Here is a 24654-nt window from a genome sequence, read left to right on the forward strand (position 1 = left end):
ATTTTCTTTGTGGCATCATCCTAAAATGCAGAAATCAAACAAGATAAACTAACTTAAAATAACTGCTCAGTTAAAGCATTTCAAATCAACGTAATTGAATATTCACAAAAATGCTTCTATAAACTTGATAAATCAAATTGTACACAAAAAGGAGCATTTTTGCAACATACTTACACAAGAGAGCTCGGAGTTATCGGAGCCGTTAGCAGCAAACAGGAGCCTTTTTGCAACGAGAAGAGCTAAATTCAGATCAGCGAAGCCGGAATTAGGGAAAGAAGAAGAGCCCATTCGACAATTATGTCGAATTCTCTCCGAATCTTCGATTTCTTCAAGGAAATGAGCCAAAAGCGAGACTCTTCTCCCCAATTCCGTGCATTCTCTCTTGAAGAAACCGGAGAAGCCCGCGGCAGAGATACGGGCGACGTCTCGGACGAGGCGGAGAAGAACGGCTCCGTTCACCAGAGTCGTAACTTCGCCGGCCATTTCAGGAGCGGTAGCGAGGTTTCTGATTGGCATTTTCACAAACGGAATGTCGACATCGTGGTATGGGATGTGAACGTTATTATAAAGGTTTGCTGTAATAGCCCATCATATCCGACTAATTTTAAACTAACAGATTTTCTATATCCAATTTTACGATTCATTTTTTTAGTGGTAATTTGATGGAGATCAACTAACAATTAATCTCTAGAATTGTGGAATCAAATCTATAAAAAAATTTAAATTGATTTTTTGGTGGGCAACTCGAATAATACATAATTATTTTTTTATTTAATAATCTTTAAAATTTTATGCAAATGTGTTGATTATTTTAAATATTTCATGTATATTTAAAACTATTACTCCACATAAAACTAATGAATTCGCATAATCAACTATTTCCATGATTATAGGACATTGGAATTTTAAATGATAGTACTACTATTAGTTTCTAGTATTTAAATTATTTGCAGGATTATATAGTACGATCATCTGAATTATGAAATTAATTAGATTTGATTTGAAAATTTAAATCAACACGAAATATTATTAAATTTCAAAACTAATTAAAATCGAAAATAATACAAATACTAGTAAAATCCTATGACGCATAAACATTTATACAAGATCACTATTCGCATCGAAAATTTGATTTATTCGAACACTAATTATCCGTCCAATTATTTTACTTAAGCCTATTTTAAATTATTAAATTATATTCTCTTCGTTCACTATTAAATCTCTCTATGCTATTTCAGAATGTTTGTTGTTACTATATGTTTTGTTTCATTTTTGTTATATTTGGTAGGTAAACTTTAGATTCCTTTTTGTTGTCATATGTAACGTTTCATTTTTTGGCAGGTAAACTTTAGACTCCATTCAATTTAACATTTAATTATAGGCAGTATAGTATATATATAATAAGACTACTATTATAGCAACTTTTTAAATATATTTGTCCACATTTATACTTTGTCGATTATTATAAATGAAAAAACTTATTAGGAGATAGAATAAATATTATATTGATTAATCTACACGTACAACATTTTCAATAATGAATTCGCACCAACGCGCAAATCGGAACAAAAATATTTTATTGAGAGAGAGATATAGAAAAGAAAATAGGGTATATTTTGGGGCCACAAAAAGGAGAAATTGGTTTATATATTTGGTAGAAACAAACGAGTACAGTTGACAGAATATAATGTATGGTTGTTAAGAAACTATATGCTGTAATAAGTCATAATTAATATTTTTTATTTATCAAACACATCATAACATATTGGGAAATTATATGCTCTAGTGCGAATTCTATGTTGAAAAATGGCCCCCTTTTGTGAGACTTATTAGGCAACCAAACTTTTTTTTTTTTGCTTTAAGGAATAATACAAAACAGCTCATTTGCTTATCTCTACTCATCTCTTTATTGTTTTTTTTCAACAAAAAGTAAATTGTAGTAGTTGTTAGAATAAAACACAAAAATAATCACGGATATAAATTAAACGAGCACATGAAATGTTTACTCAGTTGGATACTATTTGCATCGATGTATAATAGCGCCACCAAGTTAAAGATGTTACCGTATTTTGAACGTGTATTTTACAATAAGAAAATAACTTTATATATATGGCAATAAAGGTTATAAAAGTTAATAAGAAATACTATATCTCTTCTTTATATATTAATTTTATAAATATAATAATTCAATAAAGTGTGAATTTCATTTGTTTATGAAACTTTTAATTTCTACTCCATATTTTTTCTCAAAATAATAAAATGAGAATGTTTTGATTTTCAGAATGAGCAGCGGTGAGGTAGGTGTCAAATTATAATTATTAGAGATACGCTCCAAAATTCTTTATTTCGAAATACTGTACCTATCCACTAATCATTATTCCAGACAAGTAACCAAAAAAATAAACATACCAAATTCAGCTAACAATTATTGTAGACATATACCTTCCAAATTCATTAAATCTGACATTTTCATTGATCCACATGTTTGGACGGCCATTGATTGGAGTGCAATTTTTTTTTCTTTTATTTTATTTAGGAAATCTTTTCATTCCCATTAGTTTAATCGTAAAATTACATATCATGTCATATGGATGCTACGCAAATAAAATCAATATAAATTGTAGCACTACAAAAAAGACTTAGATATACTTTTGGCTTTTGGGCTTATATATAGTTCGTGATCTAAGAGTATTCATAATAGGGAGGACATGACAAGTCACTTTTATTTGTCCACATCCACTTTTATTTATCCACAGCCATAAAAAAATGTCCATAGCAATAGAGGATATTTTTTATTTGGACACATTTTATTTTGCAATTGTTTGTGTATTTTAATTCAATGTGAATAAAAATTATCGGAAAGAAAATAAATTAGAAAAGGAAATTTAAAAAAGAACAAAAATTTGGTGTAGATGTGTGTAGGGTGAAAATGAAGTGGAAGGGAGTATTTATTAAAAATAAACGAAAAAAAAATTAAGTTGTCCAGCGCCGGATATGTGCAATAGACCGTCGCGGCTCTCCACACCCCGCATCGTCCAGGCCGACAAGTTGGCCTTGTGTTGTCCGCTGCGCCTCATGTGTCCAGCACTATAGGGAGGCGCGGCGCCGCCGACTCCACGGCGGCCACCGTGTCCTCCCTATTGTGGACACCCTAAGGGCTATAGGCCGAAATAAGAAAAAAATTGTTTACATATACCTTTATTTCTAACATTGATTATTTGTTAATGGATCTTGTGAATGCTAACATGGATTAATATAAAGTATTTACTTGCAAAACCAAAATCCTATTTAACAAAGGAAAAATTATTGAATTTTTTTTAAAGTTTGTTCAAATTTTGTTTCATCTTGCAATTTTAAATATCAGATTTAAAACAAACTAGTACTACTATAAAATTTGGATTTGCTTTTAATTATTTTATAATAAAAAAATACAGTCGTTTATGTGTAATTTATTGATGATTTTTTCAATTAAACTTATCGTTTTATTTATGAGCTGACGACGACATTTAACCTATCACTGTAACATATGTGTATGATACATCGACTTACATATTAGATTCAATTTCACATAAACTATGTGTCATGGGATAATGAGGATAAATTTAAACTAATGATTTTTTTTCGCTTGATTGTTAAAATTGCGAAATGAGGACCAAATTTCAAAAAATTTATAGCAATTAATCTTATAAAAATGATTGTGTTTTACTATTGCAGCAATGTCAAAACATCTTAATTGTATTTTTAGTAATATCGTCAACTAAGCTGAAAACTAATTTTCTATTCCATAAAGGACCGTGCACGAAAGAAAATCTCATATTGAAAATCCAACAACTAAAAGTAATCACTTTATCAATATAGTATACTCCATTATATTATTGTTGTTCGAATATTGCTACACTAAAGTAACACAACAATGAACTCCTTCACACTCACTAGTCACTATTTGCAAGATAACTCTCGTCTGTCTTATAAGTCGAAACTATATCCAATCACCACACCAAATTAACACATTTCACCATCAGTGCGTGAACTTCAACGGCCTCATCATCGCATTATCCTCATGATCCAAAATCTGCAACCAATTCAATTAGAATCATCATAAAAAAATGCACTACTCACGAAGCAATTTGTACGAAAAAAATGAAATAAAGATAGGAATGGAAAGAACTTACGTGACAGTGGTACACATAACCCGGCTCAGCAGTCGCGTCGAACGGATACGACTCGTTGGAATGAATGTAAGAAAACCTCACATGTATCTTAGTGATGTGTCCGGGCATCATCTTGAACACATTTTTCCACCCTTTCTCGTGGGCGGGAACCTCTGTTTTCCGGCCCACAGCATACTTGTGGACCCCACACTTGATAGCGTCGTTGTACTTTGACATACACTCTTTAAACTTGTCCACATCCACCAACTCCGTCTGATCAAGAACCACGAAAAGTCCCAAATGTATGTGCAACGGATGGTTATCCTCCGTTAGATTGATCACATTCCATATCTCTGTGGTCCCCACTTTTGGCGTCTCTGTGGCCGGGGCATCATAGGACAATCCATTGATGTAGAGATGTGTGGGCTCATCGATGGGGCTCGTGTACTCGTACAGAGCGATGTGCCTCGTTAGCGCGCCCGTGGCGGATAGACTTGGTGGGGGATATTTTATCAGTGTTTTGGGGATTGTTGAGGTGTCAGATTCGTGTTCGGATTTGATGATGAATTTCATGACCTTGCAATTCGCTGTGTTGACCGGGTCACCCGAGGGGTACGGATATGCTGCACTGTTGGTCAATATTGCTGATTTTGACTTTGACTTTGAAAAGTCAACGACCACGTCAGTGATCTCGGACGGCGCTAGCACGAAGGAATTGGTCGTGACCGGCTTTTCAATGTATGTCGAGTCGGATCCTACGTGAACGAATTTCAGGCCGTTGTCGATGGAGAAGTTGAAGAACCTCGCGTTACTAGCGTTGATGATTCTAAACCTGTATCTCCTTCGCCGCACGGTCATGTAAGGCCACGCCTTCCCGTTGACCACGATAGCGTCGCCGAAGTACTCTGGCTGCCACTGGGGATGGATGGTTGGATTGTTCCCCTTTGGGTCCATGTAGATCGAGCCGTCCTTGTTGAAGCTGCGATCAAACACGACCAACGGGCGGTCAAACTCCTCATCATATGGGAGGCCAAGTGTCATTTCAAGGCTTGGCTGGCGGATGACGTAGGCGCCAACTAGGCCGGCTAGGAGGTTGACTCTGGTCAACCCCATCGCGTGATCGTGGTACCATAGTGTCCCAGGGTGCTGTAAGTTGTGGTAATTGTAGGTTTTTTCTCGTCCAGGAAGGGCCCCGGTCCTTGAACCGGGCCGTGAACCATGCGCCCGAGTGGCCGTCGCTCTGGGGCTCATCAACGCCGCCGTGGAGGTGCACCACGGTGGGGATGCCCTTCCTCTTATGAGGTGTGGCGGTTGGGATTGTGGGGTCCCATGGTAGTATGTGTTTTGAAGGGAGATAATTGATCCATTTTATGTGTGTGTGAATTCCATGAAGGGCTTCAATTGTGGGCCCAGGAACTGTTGCACTTTTTTTGGTTGTACCATATGCAAAAACTGGTGTTGCGGGTAAATCTCTATGAAATTTCTGCAATTAAAGAAAAACAAATTTGTAGCATATAAAAATATCAAATTTATGGATGAATTATAAATGTGAAAGAACAATATTATAATGAAACAGCATTCATTTTTGTTAATGACAGATTCACAGGGTACAATTGATAGGGATTGCTAAGTGGAGATTATTAATTACATTTCTCTGAAATTTATTTATTTAATTTATGTGAAAATGTAGTTTTAAACTCTTCCTATCTACCAAAAAAGTGATGCTGATATGTACTAAAATGTCAAAGAAATTTGAATGTAAAGTGATAGTGGATTAATTAGTGGGAAAACTTTATTTCCTACAGTGACAGAATTTATTTAACTACTAGTAATACTTATTATAGTAACACACTATTTTGAATATTTTCTGCGTTGCATTAGGAAATTTTACTTCTTTCACATGCCTGGTGTAACTTTTGTTTTGAGTAAAAGATTATTCCATTGATTAAAAAAAACCTTTTTTCTATAAATCCGACCAGTAGCTTTTTTAATTAAACAGACGATTTAGATATTCTTTTAGTGTTTATGAATCTAAAAAAATGTAAAAAAGACAGCACGAAAAATATGAAAAGAACACATTACTAAAAAAATACGTGGAGAAAAATTAAATAATACTCTTAAGTACTTTATTTACAACAAAAAAGAGAGAAACTTTATTACTTTAAATAATTTCGCATCATATTCTTTCTGGAGTCAATGGGTCAATCTAGTCTTTTTATAGATAGATAAAATTACGGAAATATAGTAAAGTATATAGTAGTACTATTTTGCTTTATACAAAAAATTTACACAGTGGTGTATTTAATTAGTCCATGCTATTCCATGAATTTTTAATTTTGTGTAACATTATTATTTACACTGTTACACTAATCAACAACTTCATATAAACCGTAAAATAGTTTTAATAGCATTTATTACACGAAAATCTTCATATGGGTGCATTAAATTCATAAATAGCTATACTTTTATTTTTACTGTTATAGACTTATAGCAAAAAGATAAATGCAAAACACTTGTTTTAAAAGTGGGCTCTACTACTAGAAAAACAACGGGAGAGGATCCCCTGCTGTGCACAAATCACAGCAGGGCCCTGCTGCCCCTCACAAATAATTTTAAAATATTAAATTTTTATTTTTTTTTATAAAAAAATAATAATATAAAATGGTGGTGTATGGGGCAGCAGGCCCTGCTGTGATTTGTGCACAGCAGGGGATCCTCTCCCAAAAACAACAAGGAAAATGGATCAGTGGAAAAGTCACATTAAGTCACACATTTATGTTAATAAAATAAATTGAAAAAATGAAACAGTAACAAGTAATCAAGAATCATCTAAAATAGAGCTACTGTTTATGAGCACATTTGAAAGAATTGTAAAGATTTGAGAGCAAAAATAATAAAAACATACCCATAGCTTCTGATACATTCCAATACTGAGGTTGGTCGGAACTGGAGAATTGTGGGCGAAATCGAAGCCTTTGATTCTGGGCATGTCGGGAAGTTCATCTACAAACATCTCTAACTCTGATGGATTTATCACTTCATCTTCTTCAGCCCATGCAAAATTCACTAGAATTATGTTTATTAGGAAATAAATCATCACCAATTTCTCTCTCCCCACCATTTTTCTGTTGATTTGTGTGTGAGAGAGGAGAGTGAAGACAGCAAGGAATGAGAAGCTTCACATGAAATTTGAGGAGATAAGAAAAGGAGTATAGTATGTGTGTGTGTGAGAGAGAGGATTGAGATTTGAGAAATAAGAAGTGTGTCCAATTATATATAGGGGTGTGGCATTTTATAGATTTAATTCAAAAATCGTATCCTCACCTAATAGATTCTTATTTCTTTTTTGAGGTACTCAACCTCGTTTAAGGGTTCGTTCGGTACATACACTCACTGAATACACATAATATACATATAATCATAAACACACACGTGTATATTGTACATGTGTGTGTCTACGCGCAGTTATGCATTGTGTGTATATTCTGCACAATGTGTGTGTGCAGCGTGTGTATAGTGTGTAGCGTGTGAGCGAAGTATGTGTATTGTGTGTGCGCGTGTGGCGGGTAAAAACTTGTTGGAAATGGTGTTAAATTAATATCATTAATTAAGAATTAGTATGAAATGTTAATTCTTGTGAAAAAGGGACTTAGCATTCATACAAAATGATACACACAATAATAAGAAACTTGACCGTTCTTAGGCTGTTGCTTAATTTGATTTAAGTTATTTTTACCGTTAATTTTTACTAAGTAAATACTGATAAATGTAAATTATCTTGAGCATCTGTAATTAATAATAATTTCATGTAAAAGAAAAATAAATTTTCAGACTTCTAATGCTTTCACACTGGCATGTAGTACAAATTTCAGAAATAAGTCATAAACAAGACATATGCTAATGTTACAATTAGACTACTTAAATTGAGTTGATATGTTTAAAATGTAATACTAATATTATTCACGAAAAGAACACGCACAAAGGTATTTTTATTATTTAATTAATTGTGTTATTTTATATATTACCTAATTTATTTCGTTCAATGGTGTGGGTATTGCTGTTTTTTATTGTGTTTCAAAGTCAGATAGCATTAGTATTATCAATTATGGTTTGATAAGTGGCTTCACATAATTATTTTGTATCCACTAACTCTGTCTAACTCTTTGAATTTCAATAGAAAATTTAAACTTTTGGCATTAATAAATTTGACTATAGTTTCAAAATAATTTTGCTAGCCTATTTTCAACAGTTTCACTAATTAATTGAATTAAAATAAGGGAATAATTCCTTTATTGATTGGTCACTATTGAAAAGAATAACATATTGTTTGCTTTTTCGAATTATGATTTACGGAAAGGATTAATTCTTCTGCCATCATAAGATTTTTATGCCTTTTGTAATTGAATGACGTGGATTTTCTTACTCCATTTGATTTTCAAATAAATGATTTCCACATCTTTTAATTATCTATGAATTTATGGAATTTTGACATATACAATCCAGACAAATTTGGCTCATGATTTCCAAGCATAAAAAAGGTCCCTCGTAACTGACAAGGCAACTTTTGACTATTTTGAGGATCACATAATTTTTTGAAAAATAGGGAAAGTATAATCAATTTTGATAAGTATTGGATTTTAACATTAGAGTATTGACTTTTGAAAATCGTTTCAACTTTCCGTGCCAAACTATATACATTCACTCCATCCATAAATATTTTTTTTCCACAATTTGCTCTTTTTATCTATCCATAATTTATTTATGGCATTAATATATATCTAAGCTTTTAAATTTTAAACTCGATTAGAAATAGAATCCTTATTTCATTTACAACATATCAGGAATACTAATTAAGAAAATCAAATTATTAAAATTCGTGGCAGTGAGAAAAATATTGTAAATGGCGGGATTTGAACTTGAATGATATAAAGGGCAATGAGTTAGTTAGATCATTTTCAATGATATACTAAAACCTAAAGTGAGATAGATAATTAACTTTAATGGTACTAAAAAATTAATTTTTTTTTGGTTTTTGAGTAAAAAATACCTACTTTTAGGTTTACACTAAATTAAAACCAAAACTTTTTCAAATTTTATGAGAAAAAAACATAATATAGAGAATATTCTTTGAAGTTTAATTTTAGTGTAATGGTTGAAGTAAAATCATATTTGATGTGACATTTACACTAAATGAGTTTGAGTTTAGTTCAAATGGTTGGAGATGCTCTTAAAGACACGAGGCATACCGATGCACATGTTGCTGAAGATCGACTTAGATTCTAAATTGAGTTTGAAGTTACATATCTGCATAATCATTGAGCTTGAACTTAGTTATTGAAATTATTTGATAATAGTATATGGGTTCATTTGGTACACGTAATTAGAATCGAACTGGAATTGGATATCTACGTAATTGATATGAAAGAACATCGGGTATTGTGAGTGTGTAATGTTTATGTGTGCATCGGGTAATGTTAATTGTCTATTTTTTTTATATGAAACTCAAAATAAGGAATTGAGAAAGAATTTGAATCGTAATTCAATTTCAGATTCAAATATTTTGTAGTCCCAAACATCTGATTTGGGAGAAAAAATTCCTAGTTAAGAAATACCAAGAAGGCAATCTTATTTGGTATGTCACACTGATAAGATTTTGACATATGAAAATATTTATTCTCTCAATTCCAACTAGATAAATAAATTAGGGAAACACTCTTGATATAACCTCACACTATTAATTATATAGAAAGTTTATGCATGTTCCATATATAATACATGCACTACATAGTTACACATAAAATAAGTATTCCATTATCGTTTCATACATGCATTCATATAATACAATTAAGGTGCAATAATAAAATAAATCAAGATAATATTTTAAATCTTTCCTTTTGTTAATTTAATTTATAGTATTCACATAGTTCTTAATTTATTTTATTCGTTACACATCAATTATATGAATATTAATATATTATGTTAAACTATAGAAATATAATAATAATAATAATAATAATAATAATAATAATAATAAGATAATCTAAAAAAGAGTAGTATTTTATTATATTAATCATTTGTAATGTACCATGAAAATTTCATAAACAAAATACGACATATGATTATTGTATGACATAGCAATTAAATTTGAAATTATGAAAAAATAAATTACTACAATATAAGTTATCGTGATCCCCAATCAAAAAACTTAAATAAAATAAAACAAGTAATAATTTTAATTAAAAGGTATAAAAAACTCTCTTCCAAACAATAATAAAATATATATTATGTGTATAAACTCTCCTCCAAACAATAATATATATTTTATGTTTGTAAAATATACAGTTCTAAATAGTTTTAATAGTATTACTTGCACATTAATATTAGTAATAGTTCAAATAAAATAAAATAATACAAGTAACAGTACTGACATTAATTTAATTTTGATTAGTGTACATTAATTCTATGAACACTATATGAATCAATTTTATCATTGCATGTATGAAACGATAATTGAATACTTATTTTATGTGTAAATATGTAGTGCGTGTATTATATATGGAATATGCAGAAGCTTTCTTCTATAATTTATTGATCTAGTTGGAATTAGAAGAATATATATTTCCATATGTCAAAATTTTATTAGTATGACATACCAAATAGGATTGTCACCTTGGTATTCCTTGACTAGGGAATTTTTTCTCCTGATTTGGAATCATAGACTCTAATACCAATGCGATTGTCTCAATTTCATGATACTGAATGGAACGGAACCTATATATATAGATGTTTTAAGGAATTGAAAATAGATTTAGATTATAGAATAATTCGTAATTGATTGTCACATGAAAGTATTATGAACATGAATAAAGTATAACTTTGTACTACTCCATATCTAGTAATTTTAGTAAAGCTTTTGCTGGTACATTTTTAAGTAGTGGATCCATATATTGGGCCGAAACATCATATCTATATTCTTGAAGAAGGCCTTGCGCCAAGCCCAACAAACCCCAAAATCAACTAAAAAGCCCATCAAATATGATAAGTCTTCTCCATTTCCACACCTTGCAATTTGCAAAGCCCAAATACATCTAAAATGCCCAATCTATCTTAATATTGAGGCCGAAAACTGATGTTAGTAGGTGTGACCTTTTAAATCTTTCTTTTCCAAACACATGTCATCCACCAAGGTGCCAAATAACTAATCCATTTACTGATTTTTACACACCTTATATAGGTTAAGCTAATTGTTTAACAATTTAAAGCACCAAAAGTTAAGCATCGAAACTCTAATCCTCTAATTAACAACGAATCCGTCTCATACAACTCAACCACACTCATCGATTACCCCTAAACACAACACGAAATGCACACAACCGAGCAGTAGATTCTATCCAAGCCCCTTGGCCTAGAGGTAAAGGGCGCTTAGATACCGCGTCCATCCTGGAGGTCACGAGTTCGACCCCTGGGAGGCCTAACTTGAGGATTAATTTCCCTTGGGGTGACAGTTTACTAGCCAGGTACCAGGTCTGGGGCTGGCAAGTTGACTCGTTTATACCCAACCAAACAAACGAAGCGCAGCTCGGTGGTAAAACGCTTCACCCCTAACCGTTAGGTCGGGGGTCCGAGTCATCTCGAGGGTAGATGGGGAACCATTGTTGATCCTCCGTTTAAAAAAAAACCGAGCAGTAGATTCTACTTTTAACAACTATCATTTCCATCATAACATAAAAAACCAAATAGTTCAACAAAACTCAAAACATACAAGAAAATCAAATCAAGAAATAGTCCACACTACAACAAACATATAAACTCGAATTTTATAAATAAAAAAAAAAAACTAAATCCAAGAATAGTCCAAAACTACATAACCCTACAACCCCCTTCATTCCCATCACCAAACACACGATCACCACCACCACCACCATAATCACCGCCGCCATACGCCTCCGGCCCATAGTTATAGTAATAACCGGTGCTTGGAGGCACAAAGGCGCTCTGATTATACAACATCTGTTGCTGCTGGTGCTGGTGTTGGTGCTGGAAACCCCCATACCGGCCTTGCAAGTTCACAAACCCCGAGGCCGGTACATGATAAGGATACTCCCCTCCAGGCGCGACCGAGTAATTAAAATTACTCGGTCGCTGAGCCCCATACATCCCATTATTCCCACTTCCGTTTCCATGAAAACCCGCAAAATTCATCATCGTGCTTAACTCATTCCCAGACCTGTTCGCGCTCGTGTTTGTGCTCGTGTTAGGAGTCTGATTCCCCTTCTTACCATTAGCACTACCACCGGCAACGACGTTGTTCATTTTCTTAGCACTGGAATTGGCGGCATTGCTGCGCTTGGCTGCGGCGGCGTCGGCCTGCTGCTTGAGGAGGGAGAGGTGGTTGATCTTGTCTCTGATCAGCTGCATCTCGTCTTCTTCCTGCCGCTGTTGATCATCGTTGTTGCTGTGTTTGTTTTTGGGAACGTGAGGTTTCTTGGATTTGGGGGTGTTGTTGTCTTCTTTGGGTTTGATCTGTTTCTGGTTTTGGTTGGATTTTGGGGAGCAGTGCTCGGCGTGTTTGCCGGCTTTCACCAGTTTCTTCACCAGAGTTGCCGAATCGACGTTGCCGGAGTAACCTTCTGTAGCTCTGCATCTATCTTTACTTGATACACACCTGAAATGGGATAAAATGTTTCGTGTCTAAATTTATTAACATAATGCGCGCGTACATGTGTACAAATTAAAGACGTAACTGCAACGTAGTTGTAGTATTAAACAATGTCATTTAAGTAATCGAATGTTTGCCCATATAGAACTTAGTTTTGCTAAAATATTTGATTGTGAGTGTTGTGCTCTTACCTAAGAACGGAGAGTAAAAGTGGGTCCGGGCCCACATCTGTGCTCGTTGGCAAGAGCACGGATGGGGATGCTCTGAATACTAATTTTGTTATGTCATCACTGTCAATTTAAATTTTCACTGAACACACGGATACACTACATAGAACTTAGTTTTGCCAAAATATTTGATTGTGAAAAATTGACTATACACGAAAATTTATGTATTTTTCACCACACATAAAATTGATAGGAAATATTTGAAATATCTTGATCTTTGCATAGAGAAGTTTCAATGGTGATTCTGTGAATTACTACATCAGAGATCAAATCAACTAGCCAAGCTTAGCTCCATCTTCCGGGATGTAGCTGCTCAGATTCTCACCATTACATTAGGGAGAAAATCCTTCGATGGATGGTTGCGAGATGAAGAAAGAGATCGGATGTTTCCTTTCAAGAACCACTCCTTTAATTACCACCCCCAACTTTCGAGCCATCTAATGGTTTACGAAGCAGCTTCCACATCCGATCAGAGCCATTTACATCGCCTTCAGCATTCAACAGCTCGGACCGTGGAGCACTTGATCCGTCACACATTTCACGAGCTTCACCACCGGGCTGCGCATTCATCACTGTTCCATCATATCTCTTGATCAAATAAGGGTTCTCTAAATAAACTCTGTGGTGTCCGGGAATGTATTGGTAATATGCCGGTGAGTATGTGTTGCCAAGGTAAATAGCTATTACGGCTTCGCCATCCAGAAACAAGCCATGGCCAGCATCCTAGTGTTGAATTTGAGATGGCTTGAAACCTCGCAATGCTTGATCATCTTGTCTCTGGCACAGCCATGCCTGAGTACCGCAATCATCAAATTTGGGAGGTTTACATGACAAAATAATTCGAGACCAAAACACTAAAATGCAAATGGATATGAATGACACCAACGCTACTTGACGATCGTTAAGAATTTTAATCACAGGGATTATGATCCACCACCGGTGTGGTCTTGCAAACAGCAAGACTTAGGCCACTACGCCGAGGGGCAGTTTTGCTTCTGATGACAAGTTAGTAGCGTTCACCATCTTTGGATCAGGACGAAGAATGTCATCCATATACGTTCAGAAAGTACTTATTTTTTCGTGAATATTTTCTTGAATTTGCCTTTGTTGCTCTTCAAGAGTGGCTTTACTTGCCATCTCAACGATCTCATCCGCATCGGCTTCTTCTGCACGCATTCGACCGGTTATAGCTGACAATAAACCACATTAATCAGCTAAATAAAATCCACAATATTGATAACAAAAAGTCACAAATTTAAATAACTCAGAACCCAACTCTAAATTAACAATTTTAAAATTAAAAATAAAAAATAAAAACTCAGAACATTGATTCAGTTAGCTCACTCACTGATTAAGCTTATTGGCATAAAATTTGCACTTAAAAATGATATCTCAACATGATAAAAAGTTTGTTCATATCGGCCTCAAATTGCAGGTGCCTTCCTTTCTTAGCAAACGTAGGACTTTTCGCAAGCACCTTGACTGCTTATAGGAAATTTTTTATTATGCAGTAAATCAACATAATTTAGTGATCAAGAACGGCATAGATGTTGGTATTCAGTCTAAATCAACCAAAATAAGTGATTGTTTCTGCAAATTGCAATTATAACGGGACATCAGCTCAATGGGATGCTAATGCGAAGAAATTTCATCAACTACAGTAATGCCGATTTACAGTAATGGATGTTGATGATCGTATAGAAACAGGAGTATATGAAAATACCTCTTCGAACTTCCGAAACGAAATGCCTTTACTGCAGATTTGTTGCAGAAATTTGCAGAAATCTATGTTAGTTCAGCTCAATTAAATCAGAAATTTGATGTTTGGGAAATTAAGAGTTAGAAAGTCAAAATTAGGGCATAGTCAGCGACAAATTAATACTATTATTCTCATTAAAATACTGTACTGCTAATCTTAATTACAATGACAAATCCTTTTATTAAATTAATTTGTTGTTTCTTTTGGACTTGTTCACTTTTTCTACTCTGCAACTAGAACATTTTATTATTTTATATCATGTTTTTTGCTACTTTGCAACTAAAACATTTAAATATATATTTCCTTTTATGTCGACGAAATTTATAACACGTTTGACAAATTATGATTTTAAGAAATTAATTGATCAATATTGATGGATATAATCCAGATAATATATAGTACTATTACTGAGACCTCATGATTTAAAAAGTGTTTTTGTATAAACATGGAAAATGCATTTGTAATATATTGGCATACATAAAATAAGTCATGTCCTAAAAATAAAAAATAATACTATTGAGCACTCTTTGTCGTTCTATATTTTAGAAGTTTGATATCTAAATAAAAATACGAGATTTTTTATTGCAAAAGTAGTGTGAATAATTGTACTAGTTCAATAAAAGTATTTAACATCTTACTAATTCAAAATTGTACTAATGCAATATGAATCGCTTTTAAATTATTTCTTTGATTATTTTTCCCAGTTTCCAAACTTTTAATCTCTTTATAATTTAACATATATAAAGAAAACATCAAAGTGGAAAAATAAGAATAATTCAATATAACATGTGCCAATATAAATTCTTGGACTGCCGCCTATCCTTTCACCTTCATTCATTGCTTTGATTATATATTCCAAGAAAATACTTGTTTATTACATCAAACTTTCCTCTTCAATCCCATCACAATCACACGTTTTATCCTATCCTATTCCTTCCTATCCAAGATTGCTTCTACTACTATATAAACAAGCTCCACCACCACACTAAATTTCATCAATAATTTACTTTATACTATCACAATATATTTCAGTTGGAAATATAGCTATCTTGAGAAAAAAAATCAAGAATGTTAAATCAGATGACTTCAGTTGTATCAACTTTCTTTCGGGTTCAAATCTTATCGCCCCCAAGTTCTATTTCGACCTTTCCAAAAGGGCTTGGAAATGGACGGGGGAGAGCTTCAACTTCGGTTCGTGCAATGGGAAACGATGGTAACAGGCAGAATCGACGAGATTACAGACTCGTGGATGAAAATATGATTGTTTTGAAGATGAGGATTCAAGAAATGGAGATGAAGGAAGGAGAGAATCATTTGGAGAGAGGGAAGGAATGGTATGAGAATTATGAAACCGATGTGTATGATTTTGTAGGGATTGTGCAAATGTTAATGATGAATAATAGACCTAGTTTAGTTTTGGGAGTGATTGATGTTTTGTTGATTAGTTCATCAACATCTTTGGCTATTGTATTGTCCTATTTACTTAGCATTTTAATGTAAATTAATATTAGTATGATCTATTCAAACATTCAATTTAAGTTAGTGAAATGTTCAATTAAAGTTTTGAGACTATTTCGTACAAAATGGTTGATTAAATGGACATTTATTAGCTATTCCATTATTTTAATTTGAATAAATATTCATTTTTATCAAGTAGTTATGGGTAGATTCTCCTTTCGCTCTCATGTTCCTAAAATCTATCAACACATACCCCACCTTAATTCAATACTAGTAATATTGATTTTTTTATTAGTTCATTGAATGTCAACACAAAGAAACATTGCATGAAACAATTAATTAATAGTGTTCATTTAATTTGGTCCATTTAGTGAATAATTGTCAACTTGTTTTACTATACATCTAGTAGCGTTGACATTATGAATAATTTTGTATAGCAAAAAGATACAACTTGTCACCCAAAAATAGTGTAGTATAATTATCTACTAACTATTATTTTTAAGAGGACAATTTTTGAGAGCTTATATCTGAATATTATTATAAAAAAGGAATAAAAAGAGGTGAGAAGTTTTCAAAGATTCATATAACGAGTCACCATCTCTGTTGTGACATGTAATAAAGCACATATTCCATTTATATTTAATTGCACCGTCTATTTATTTACTAAAATACTTCATCCTTTTTTTATAAATTATTTGATTATATAAACATTTATATTAAATAATGTATGATTTGGTAGCAGTTGGAAGCTAGAATCTAGATGCAGGCAAGATCCAAACAATTAAACAATTTGCCGACCAAAATAAATTTAGTCAAATAGTATTAAAATTCAATACCCAAACCGTCTCGAACTTCCACAAAACTGAATTACATGCAAAGAACAAATTAATTAACAAAATTAGATAAACCGTACGGAAAATTATACTAATAATCTAATATAGACTAGCTAGAATTATCAAGCACAATAACATAAGCTGGGATCATGTATTAATAAAGTAATATTGATTCTCTATTCATTATAAATTTGACGTTCACACAACACACTTTCTAGTGTTTTAAAAATATGATAGCAATTACTAATATTTACATGAATATATAACAATATATTTTTTTAAGTCAAATGAAAAGTAGGAGTGTTAATAATTGGATTAATCTTACGTACCCATCATCAACCTCTTTATTTTATTCTATTGATGAATTTGTCGTTGAAACTGATATTCAGAATTTACTAAATTAATGTTATTATAAAATAAATTGCTGGAGGTTGAAAAATTAATTAAGAAAGACAGAGTTCCATAAAGAATGAGAAAATTAAATAAAGAACTTTTCCTTTAAGAATTGGTATGAATAAAAGAAAGAAGAAAATGTTAAACAAATGATATTAATGCTAATTTAATGTGTATATATGAATTTAGGTAAATAGGTTCATTAGGAACTTCTATCAATATTTTTTCTGCATCTGCATTAGTTTTATGAACCTTCGATGATCGATCTAATTAGGAAATTAGATGGATTATAGTGCAGATTCATTGTACCAATTCGGTAAAATAATATTAATATTGTTGATTATAATAATTATTTTCTCAATGTTTTTTTAAGTGGAAAATAATGACTATGTCAAGCAACAATTTGACTTTTATTCCTCAAAATCAATAAAACTAACTAACAAATGATAAATTATTACTCAGATTGCTAGATTCTTTCCGGCATTTCACGTAAAAGCGCAGAATCAATCTTTGCAAAAACGCGTTTTGTTTCTGCCAGAGTCGGCTCGTTGTCAGAAACAGCAACACACGTTTTCACTTAAGATGTTCATTTATAATTCTTGTCACATGCCCATCAAACGACTATTTCCTTAATCATTATGCAAACTCAAACTATAAATACACCCACACTTTGCACAAATTATACCCACACTTTGCACAAATCATTCAATCAATCAATAAATTCCATCAAAATCAAATTCCACGCTACAATTTAAACATGTCATCAACTTCATTCCTCCAAACATTCGATTTGTTCTCCAAGACCAGATCGAGCTCGAACCTCAGTTCAAACTCGATTAAAAGGCCTAGAGGACTAATGGTCCGTGCGACGAGGAGGGAAGCCCGGGGCCACGGGAGAGGGTGGACGAGACATGATCGTGTTGCGGAAAAGGATCCACGAGATGAAGATGAACGAGGCCGATTGCGAGCTGCCGAGGGAATGGATGGAGTGGGAGAGGCGGGTGTACGTGGGGTATGATGCGATCGTCTGCGACGTGGTGGGCCGACTGCAGGCTTGGTTGATGGACACGAGGCCCGGTATTGCGCTTGGGGTGCTTGTATTTCTCGCTTTGAGTGTGCCAACTTCGTGGCTGTGGTGCTGTACAATTTGGTGGCTGTTTTGTGCGGATTCGTTTGGGTTAAATTTAGTCACAATTTTGTGACAATTCTTGAAATTTTATTTTATTTTATGACCAATCATTGTATAGATGTGCAAAACCATTATCTTTATTCTAAAATTAAATGAATAAAATATGTTCTTTATTTGATAGTACTCCTTCCGTTTCATGTTAATAGAGTGATTTCTCTATTTCGAAAAGTTTCAAGTTAATTGAGTCATTTCTATTTTATACAAAAAGTAATTCTCACTTTTACTTTATTCTCATGTCATAATTGAAAAGATTTTAAACTTGAAAATTGAGTGTTTTAGTTTCTAAAAAAAGAAAATATAGTTAAAAGAGTTGTCAAATAGATTGAGCTGGACAATTTTAGACCCAGGCCCATGGATGAGTAGGCTGGGCTTAGGAGTGATTTATTTTATAAATTTGGAATTATTGTAGCCCACACTAAGTTGGGTTGAAAATGACCCGGTTAGAATCTAATGGGCTGGATAGCATTTCAGGCCTTCAAACAATAAATCAATACATAATGTGCTTGAAGTGAGCCGAAATCATATGGCCTCTTTCATCTTTATTTAATTTATATAATTACGCTTAATCACATGAATTTGCTCTACTAACGACAAAACATGCAAAAATCGAGTCAATTATTAGGGAAGATGACTCCTTTCAACATCTTAGACTTTATCTTGTACAAAAGATTCTCTGCTTAGCTTTTCTTTTGTTAAACAATTTGTACACAAAGACTTCCCTTTTTGCAATTATCATATCAATTCTTTACGTTAGAGTTATCGAGTTCCTAATCAAGATTCAATCACCCACATTAGTCACGATCCATTTTCCACTTGACCCATCAAGTATTTTTTACTTCAGCCAAAACACCCACAGTAAGATCAGCCTCATTTTTTGGCACAACTTAAATAGCCAATTATTTTATCTTTTTGAATCGTAAAACAAATACTTCAGCATTGATTAAAACACAAATATTATTTAAAAAACACTAAAGTAAAAATAGCATTACCTAACTAAAATTCCAGTATAAAACTTCAAATTGATACACATTCAAATTTCTTGGATCAGAGTCACCACTTATTGGGGAGCTAGGGGGGTTATAGATAAAGTACTCAATGATGTAGTATTAAAAAATAAAAAATAATAAATTGCTGTATAAAGTTGCTAAACAATCTAGGTTGAAAAATGAATTGTTTGGACTTCAAAATTGACGTTTGCTATTGAAAGTCCAAGTTATGAAAGATTAGAACAAAAGCAGTTGGAATTAGATTTGGCACACGTGGGTTTAGCCTCATTAGCATCTTGGTCAAAATGCACTAGTCAAATTGGCCATCTTTTTCATGTTCATTTTCATACTAATAAAAATTTATAGAAGAATATAAATAATTAAATATTTCATACATTGCAATAAAATGTTTGCCTCTATTTTTGGTAAATTGACCTCACATGTGATGTGAGGAGGGAGTATTCAGATTTTTGGAGTAGATTTTTGCCAAACTCCTAAGCAATGGGCTGATTTTTGAAAAAAAAATCAACTGATATAATGGGTTGATTTCTAAAATTTGAGGTACAATAAAAAAACAATGATCCTATCCTTTTTCTTGGTAAATCACACGCATTTATACGCGATTGTCGGTGATACGAGGCGAAATATTCCTCTATCGATCAAATAATTAAAAATACGTCGTATAAACTTTATAATTAAATTACAGTGTGTTTTTTTGGGACCCCTTTTAACAAACACCCCACAAATTGCATACGTTAGAATTAATACGAGCCATAAAACCAAGTTAGAATAAGGAAACACAAGTGGCCCATCAAAGCATCAAAGCATGTTTTTTGTTGCTTGTTGGATGGTTCTCATTCACCTCCAAAATCCGGATGTCAATCCACTTAGATGGTGTTCGGTTTCCAATATAAAATAATATCAAAATACAATCTAGGATTGAGTTGTGAGATTATTTTAGTCATAATGGGTTAGCTATGACTAATTGTCCCATGATTATCCATCTAGGATTGAGTTGTGGGGTTGAATCTCATGAACCAAACACACAACAAATTTAATCTCGGATACAATCTTGCAAACCGAACAACCCCTTATTAGTATATTGAATATCTTAAAACATTATAAATGTTGCCCTTCTTCACTTTTTTCCCCGAGAATGAAGTTTCAACCATTTGAAAAGTATTGTATCATCGTATGTTGAAGTGATGAAATTACATGTTTATCACATTTTAAACACGTTTTTAGATTAATTCCTTTGCTAGTCCTAACATATAAGTAAGAATTATTAGTACGAGAGTACAACGGTGAATACAATGATTAATACCTGAGATCAAATGTCTCTTATTCAACTCTATTAGAACCCAAACTTTTTAAATTTTGGTCATTTTGTCTCACCCCAATAATAATTTATCAAAATAGGTGAAAAGCCTAGTAGAAATTCGAGGCTTCATGATCTCCAATAAGGCGACCTAGAGACCCGATGAATGCACTTTAGTGTAGGTATAATACATATCATACTATAAGTAAGTTACTTTAATACATGTAGAAGAACAAATCACATAACGCAATCTCTTTTCTTCGTAATAACAATAATTTTTATGTATATACTAAAAATTACACATATAACAATCTTGTTTTATCTATGGGATGAGTTTGAACAGAGCTCAAACCGTATTCGAATCAAACTCCGACCAACGTACATAGTGAGCGGGCACGAACACACGATAGAATGTGTCCTTACATATTGTACACTTCCATATATTCTTATCTTATTTATTAGACTAGTAAAATATTTTAGAGATATTATAATTTTTTTTTGAAACTAGAGACATCATAATAAACCTTATTCTTTAACCTAGTAAATTATTTAGAGATATTATAATTTTTTTTAAAACTAGAGACATCATAATAAAACTTTATTCTTTAACCTAGTAAATTATTTAGAGATATTATAATTTTCTTTTTGAAACTAGAGACATCATGATAAAATCTTATTCTTTACCCTAATAAAATATTCTAGACATATTAGTATAATTTTATTTTTGAAACTAGAGACATCATAATAATATTTAAAAATAATAATAAAAAATAAGTAGATTGCGCCAATAATTGTCATATCCTAATAGATTCGAGATCTCCCCACTCAGTAAATACAAAACTCATACAAAAATGTGTTATTTTTGTTTCATATTAGTACAAAAAAAATTGAAGTTGACATAGTATAAAAAGTTTCTTTCGTGTTTCAATTTAGTACATTCCGTTATATGTGTTTAAATGATGTTAACTTTTTACTTATATGACATATAAACCATGAAACAATGATAAAAATTTTGCATCAATATGAAACAATCAAAAAACTTTTGTACCAACATGAAACAACGATGAAACATTTTGTATTTCATATAGACAAAGAGTTAACGCTGTTTAAACACATACTCCCTCCGTCCCATTAAATATGCAACATTTGCTTTTCGGCACATGATTTTATGTAGTGTTGTTTTGTGAGTTAATGAAGAGAGAGTAAAGTAAAAGAGAAGAAAAAGTAGAGAGAGTATTGTTTCCATTTTTAGAAACATTTCATTTTTAATGGGACATACCAAAAAAGAAAACGTTTCATTTCTAATGGGACAGGGGGAGTATATCGGAATATACTAAATTGAAACACTAAATAAACTTTTTGTATGATTTATGTCAAATTCAAACTTTTGTACTAATATAAAATAAAAGTGATAAATTTTGTATGAATTATGTATTTATCCCGCCACCCCTATCCAAAATCACGCCTCCACTTGCTTTCCCTGTCCTCCGCATTCCCCCAATCGCCGCCGCTCCTTTCCATCTATAAAATCCCACCCCCAACCCTAATCCCTCTCCTCACACAAACATTTCCACAAACACAATATCTTCTCTCTCCACCACACAATTCCAAATTCCTCTCCTCAAAACCAAATCCAAACTTCAATTTCTCAATCCCAATTCGCCACCATGGCCATTGCTCAACGGATCGCCCGCGCCGCGGTGGAGCAGCCGAAGCTAGTCGGCCCCGCCGCGCCTCCGCCGCTGCAGGCCGTTGCCCTCACGCAGGACGATTTGAAGAAGATCGCCGCTTACAAGGCCGTCGAGCACGTGAAATCCGGCATGGTGGTGGGGCTCGGCACCGGCTCCACGGCCAAGCACGCCGTCGACCGAATCGCGCAGCTCCTCCGCCAGGGGAAGCTGAAAAACATCGTCGGCGTGCCGACGTCAACGCAGACGCACGAGCAGGCAGTCTCGCTCGGCATCCCCCTCTCGGATCTCGGCTCCCACCCCGTCGTCGATTTGGCGATCGACGGCGCGGATGAGGTCGATCCCTCGCTCAATTTGGTTAAGGGGCGCGGAGGGAGCCTATTGAGGGAGAAAATGGTGGAATCTGTCGCGAAGAAATTCATCGTGATTGTTGACGAATCGAAATTGGTGAAATACGTCGGCGGAAGCAGGCTCGCAATGCCGGTTGAGGTCGTGCAGTTTAGCTGGAGCCATTCGCTGAAGAGGCTTGAGGCGCTATTCGCGCACGCCGGCTGTGTAGCACAGCTGCGGAAGGCGGCGGCGGAGGGCGGCGGGAAAAAGCCCTATGTGACTGACAACAACAATTACATAATTGATTTGTATTTCGAGAAGGAAATTGGGGATTTGAATAGGGCGAGCGATGCGGTGTTGAGGCTTCCTGGAATCGTCGATCACGGGATGTTTATCGGATTAGCAACCTCTGTGATTATCGCCGGAGTCGACGGCGTCACGATCAAGACGAAGAAAGGGAATGAGATTGAGCTGGATTATTTTTGCTACAGCGATTTGAGGAAAGGGTTATAAATTAGGGTTATTGATTTGGGGATTTTTTATTTACGCTCCTATTTCTATGGATGAAATTTTGGTAGGAAGATTAGGAAGCTTATTTATTTAACTTTTGTCGTTTAACTATGAAAAAGGTGGGATTTTTCTGGTATTTATAACAAGGATTGATGCCAATTTACATGATCCAGATTATTTTATTTTTATATTCATAAAGTTCTTGAATTTTGGAAAGTTTCGAATTTATTGAGCAAATTGTTATTCTGGGATTCTTGATTTACTGAGGTGCTCCTTTCGATCAATATGTTGTTTTGTTCTACTTAGTGTTAAAGTAGTTGTTAGATTCATTGTTTTTTTTTTCCTACATGAAGATGAAAGAATCTAGGCCAAAATCTTTTGGTAGTATTATTTACTTCCTCAGTCCATATTTTTGTCTATTTGTTTATGATGAATATATTGTTCACACAGTACAAAAAATAAGTTTTACACTTCAAACTAATGTTAACAAATGGAAAAATTGTTATTTAAATTGCAATTTTTAGTTGACTTATGCATAACTTAAAAAAATAACTAATTAAATTCTAAATTTTTGCATATTTAATATTTTTCAATTGTCCTATATAATTAAATTTTTTATTAAATTTGATTTAAATAATAATTTTTGGTTAAATTTAAGATAAATTTAGTACTCCTTGGCTCCTTGCTTTATGATGGTAAATTTTAGATGATTATTATGTTATTGGTGAAGATATAATGACAAAAAGTATAAAAATCACAATAAATTCGTTATAAATTTTAACCACATAGAAAATTAGCTATTTTTATAAATTATAAAATTAACTAGAATGTTAATTAAAAATTATAATTTAAATAATAATTTTCCTGAAAAAAAAATGTCTGAAAAGGCGAACACTGAATATTTGATGAGGTCATCATGCAACTAAAATAAAAAGGCATCATGCAACTAAAGTTAAAATATATACATACAAAGATTTCCAACATAGTGCTATTCTGAAATTGCTACGAATAAATTATCAAGCCCACTAGGCCCACTACAATATCACCCGTTTATTTCTTCAAGAAAATTATCAATTGGTATTGGGCTTTAACAACCCACCGCCAAACCCGAATAAAACCAAAGATTTGGTTTTTAATAGGAGTATGTTGTAAA

General features: G+C 33.3%; 2 protein-coding genes, 1 long non-coding RNA gene and 1 pseudogene across 3 annotated transcripts; 1 reads left to right on the forward strand and 3 right to left on the reverse strand.

The window, feature by feature from the left end:
- Positions 1-3832: 3832 nt before the first annotated feature.
- LOC121791813 lies at positions 3833-7416 on the reverse strand (annotated as a pseudogene).
- A 4595-nt stretch (positions 7417-12011) lies between these two features.
- On the reverse strand, positions 12012-12927 carry LOC121791812 (heavy metal-associated isoprenylated plant protein 37-like). Its single transcript, XM_042189638.1, has 2 exons — positions 12920-12927; positions 12012-12816 (listed from the first exon to the last, which is right to left on the reverse strand). The coding sequence occupies exons 1-2, from the start codon at positions 12925-12927 to the stop codon at positions 12012-12014; spliced, it is 813 nt and encodes a 270-aa protein (XP_042045572.1).
- A 259-nt stretch (positions 12928-13186) lies between these two features.
- LOC121791814 lies at positions 13187-14894 on the reverse strand. The gene is made up of 2 exons (XR_006048741.1): positions 14761-14894; positions 13187-14227 (listed from the first exon to the last, which is right to left on the reverse strand). It is a non-coding gene; the product is annotated as an uncharacterized LOC121791814 (long non-coding RNA).
- A 7562-nt stretch (positions 14895-22456) lies between these two features.
- Positions 22457-23660, forward strand: LOC121791811 (probable ribose-5-phosphate isomerase 1). The gene has a single exon (XM_042189637.1). It carries the CDS (start codon positions 22641-22643, stop codon positions 23502-23504), a length of 864 nt encoding a protein of 287 aa, XP_042045571.1. The 5' UTR covers positions 22457-22640; the 3' UTR covers positions 23505-23660.
- Positions 23661-24654: the final 994 nt, after the last annotated feature.

Source organism: Salvia splendens, unplaced genomic scaffold (assembly GCF_004379255.2).
Source record: "Salvia splendens isolate huo1 unplaced genomic scaffold, SspV2 ctg922, whole genome shotgun sequence".
In the NCBI taxonomy this organism is placed as follows: Eukaryota; Viridiplantae; Streptophyta; class Magnoliopsida; order Lamiales; family Lamiaceae; genus Salvia; species Salvia splendens.

What these genes read in the sequence shown, in the direction of transcription:
- LOC121791811 (XM_042189637.1), top strand. Translation starts at nt 22,641, where the DNA reads ATGGCCATTGCTCAACGGATCGCCCGCGCCGCGGTGGAGCAGCCGAAG.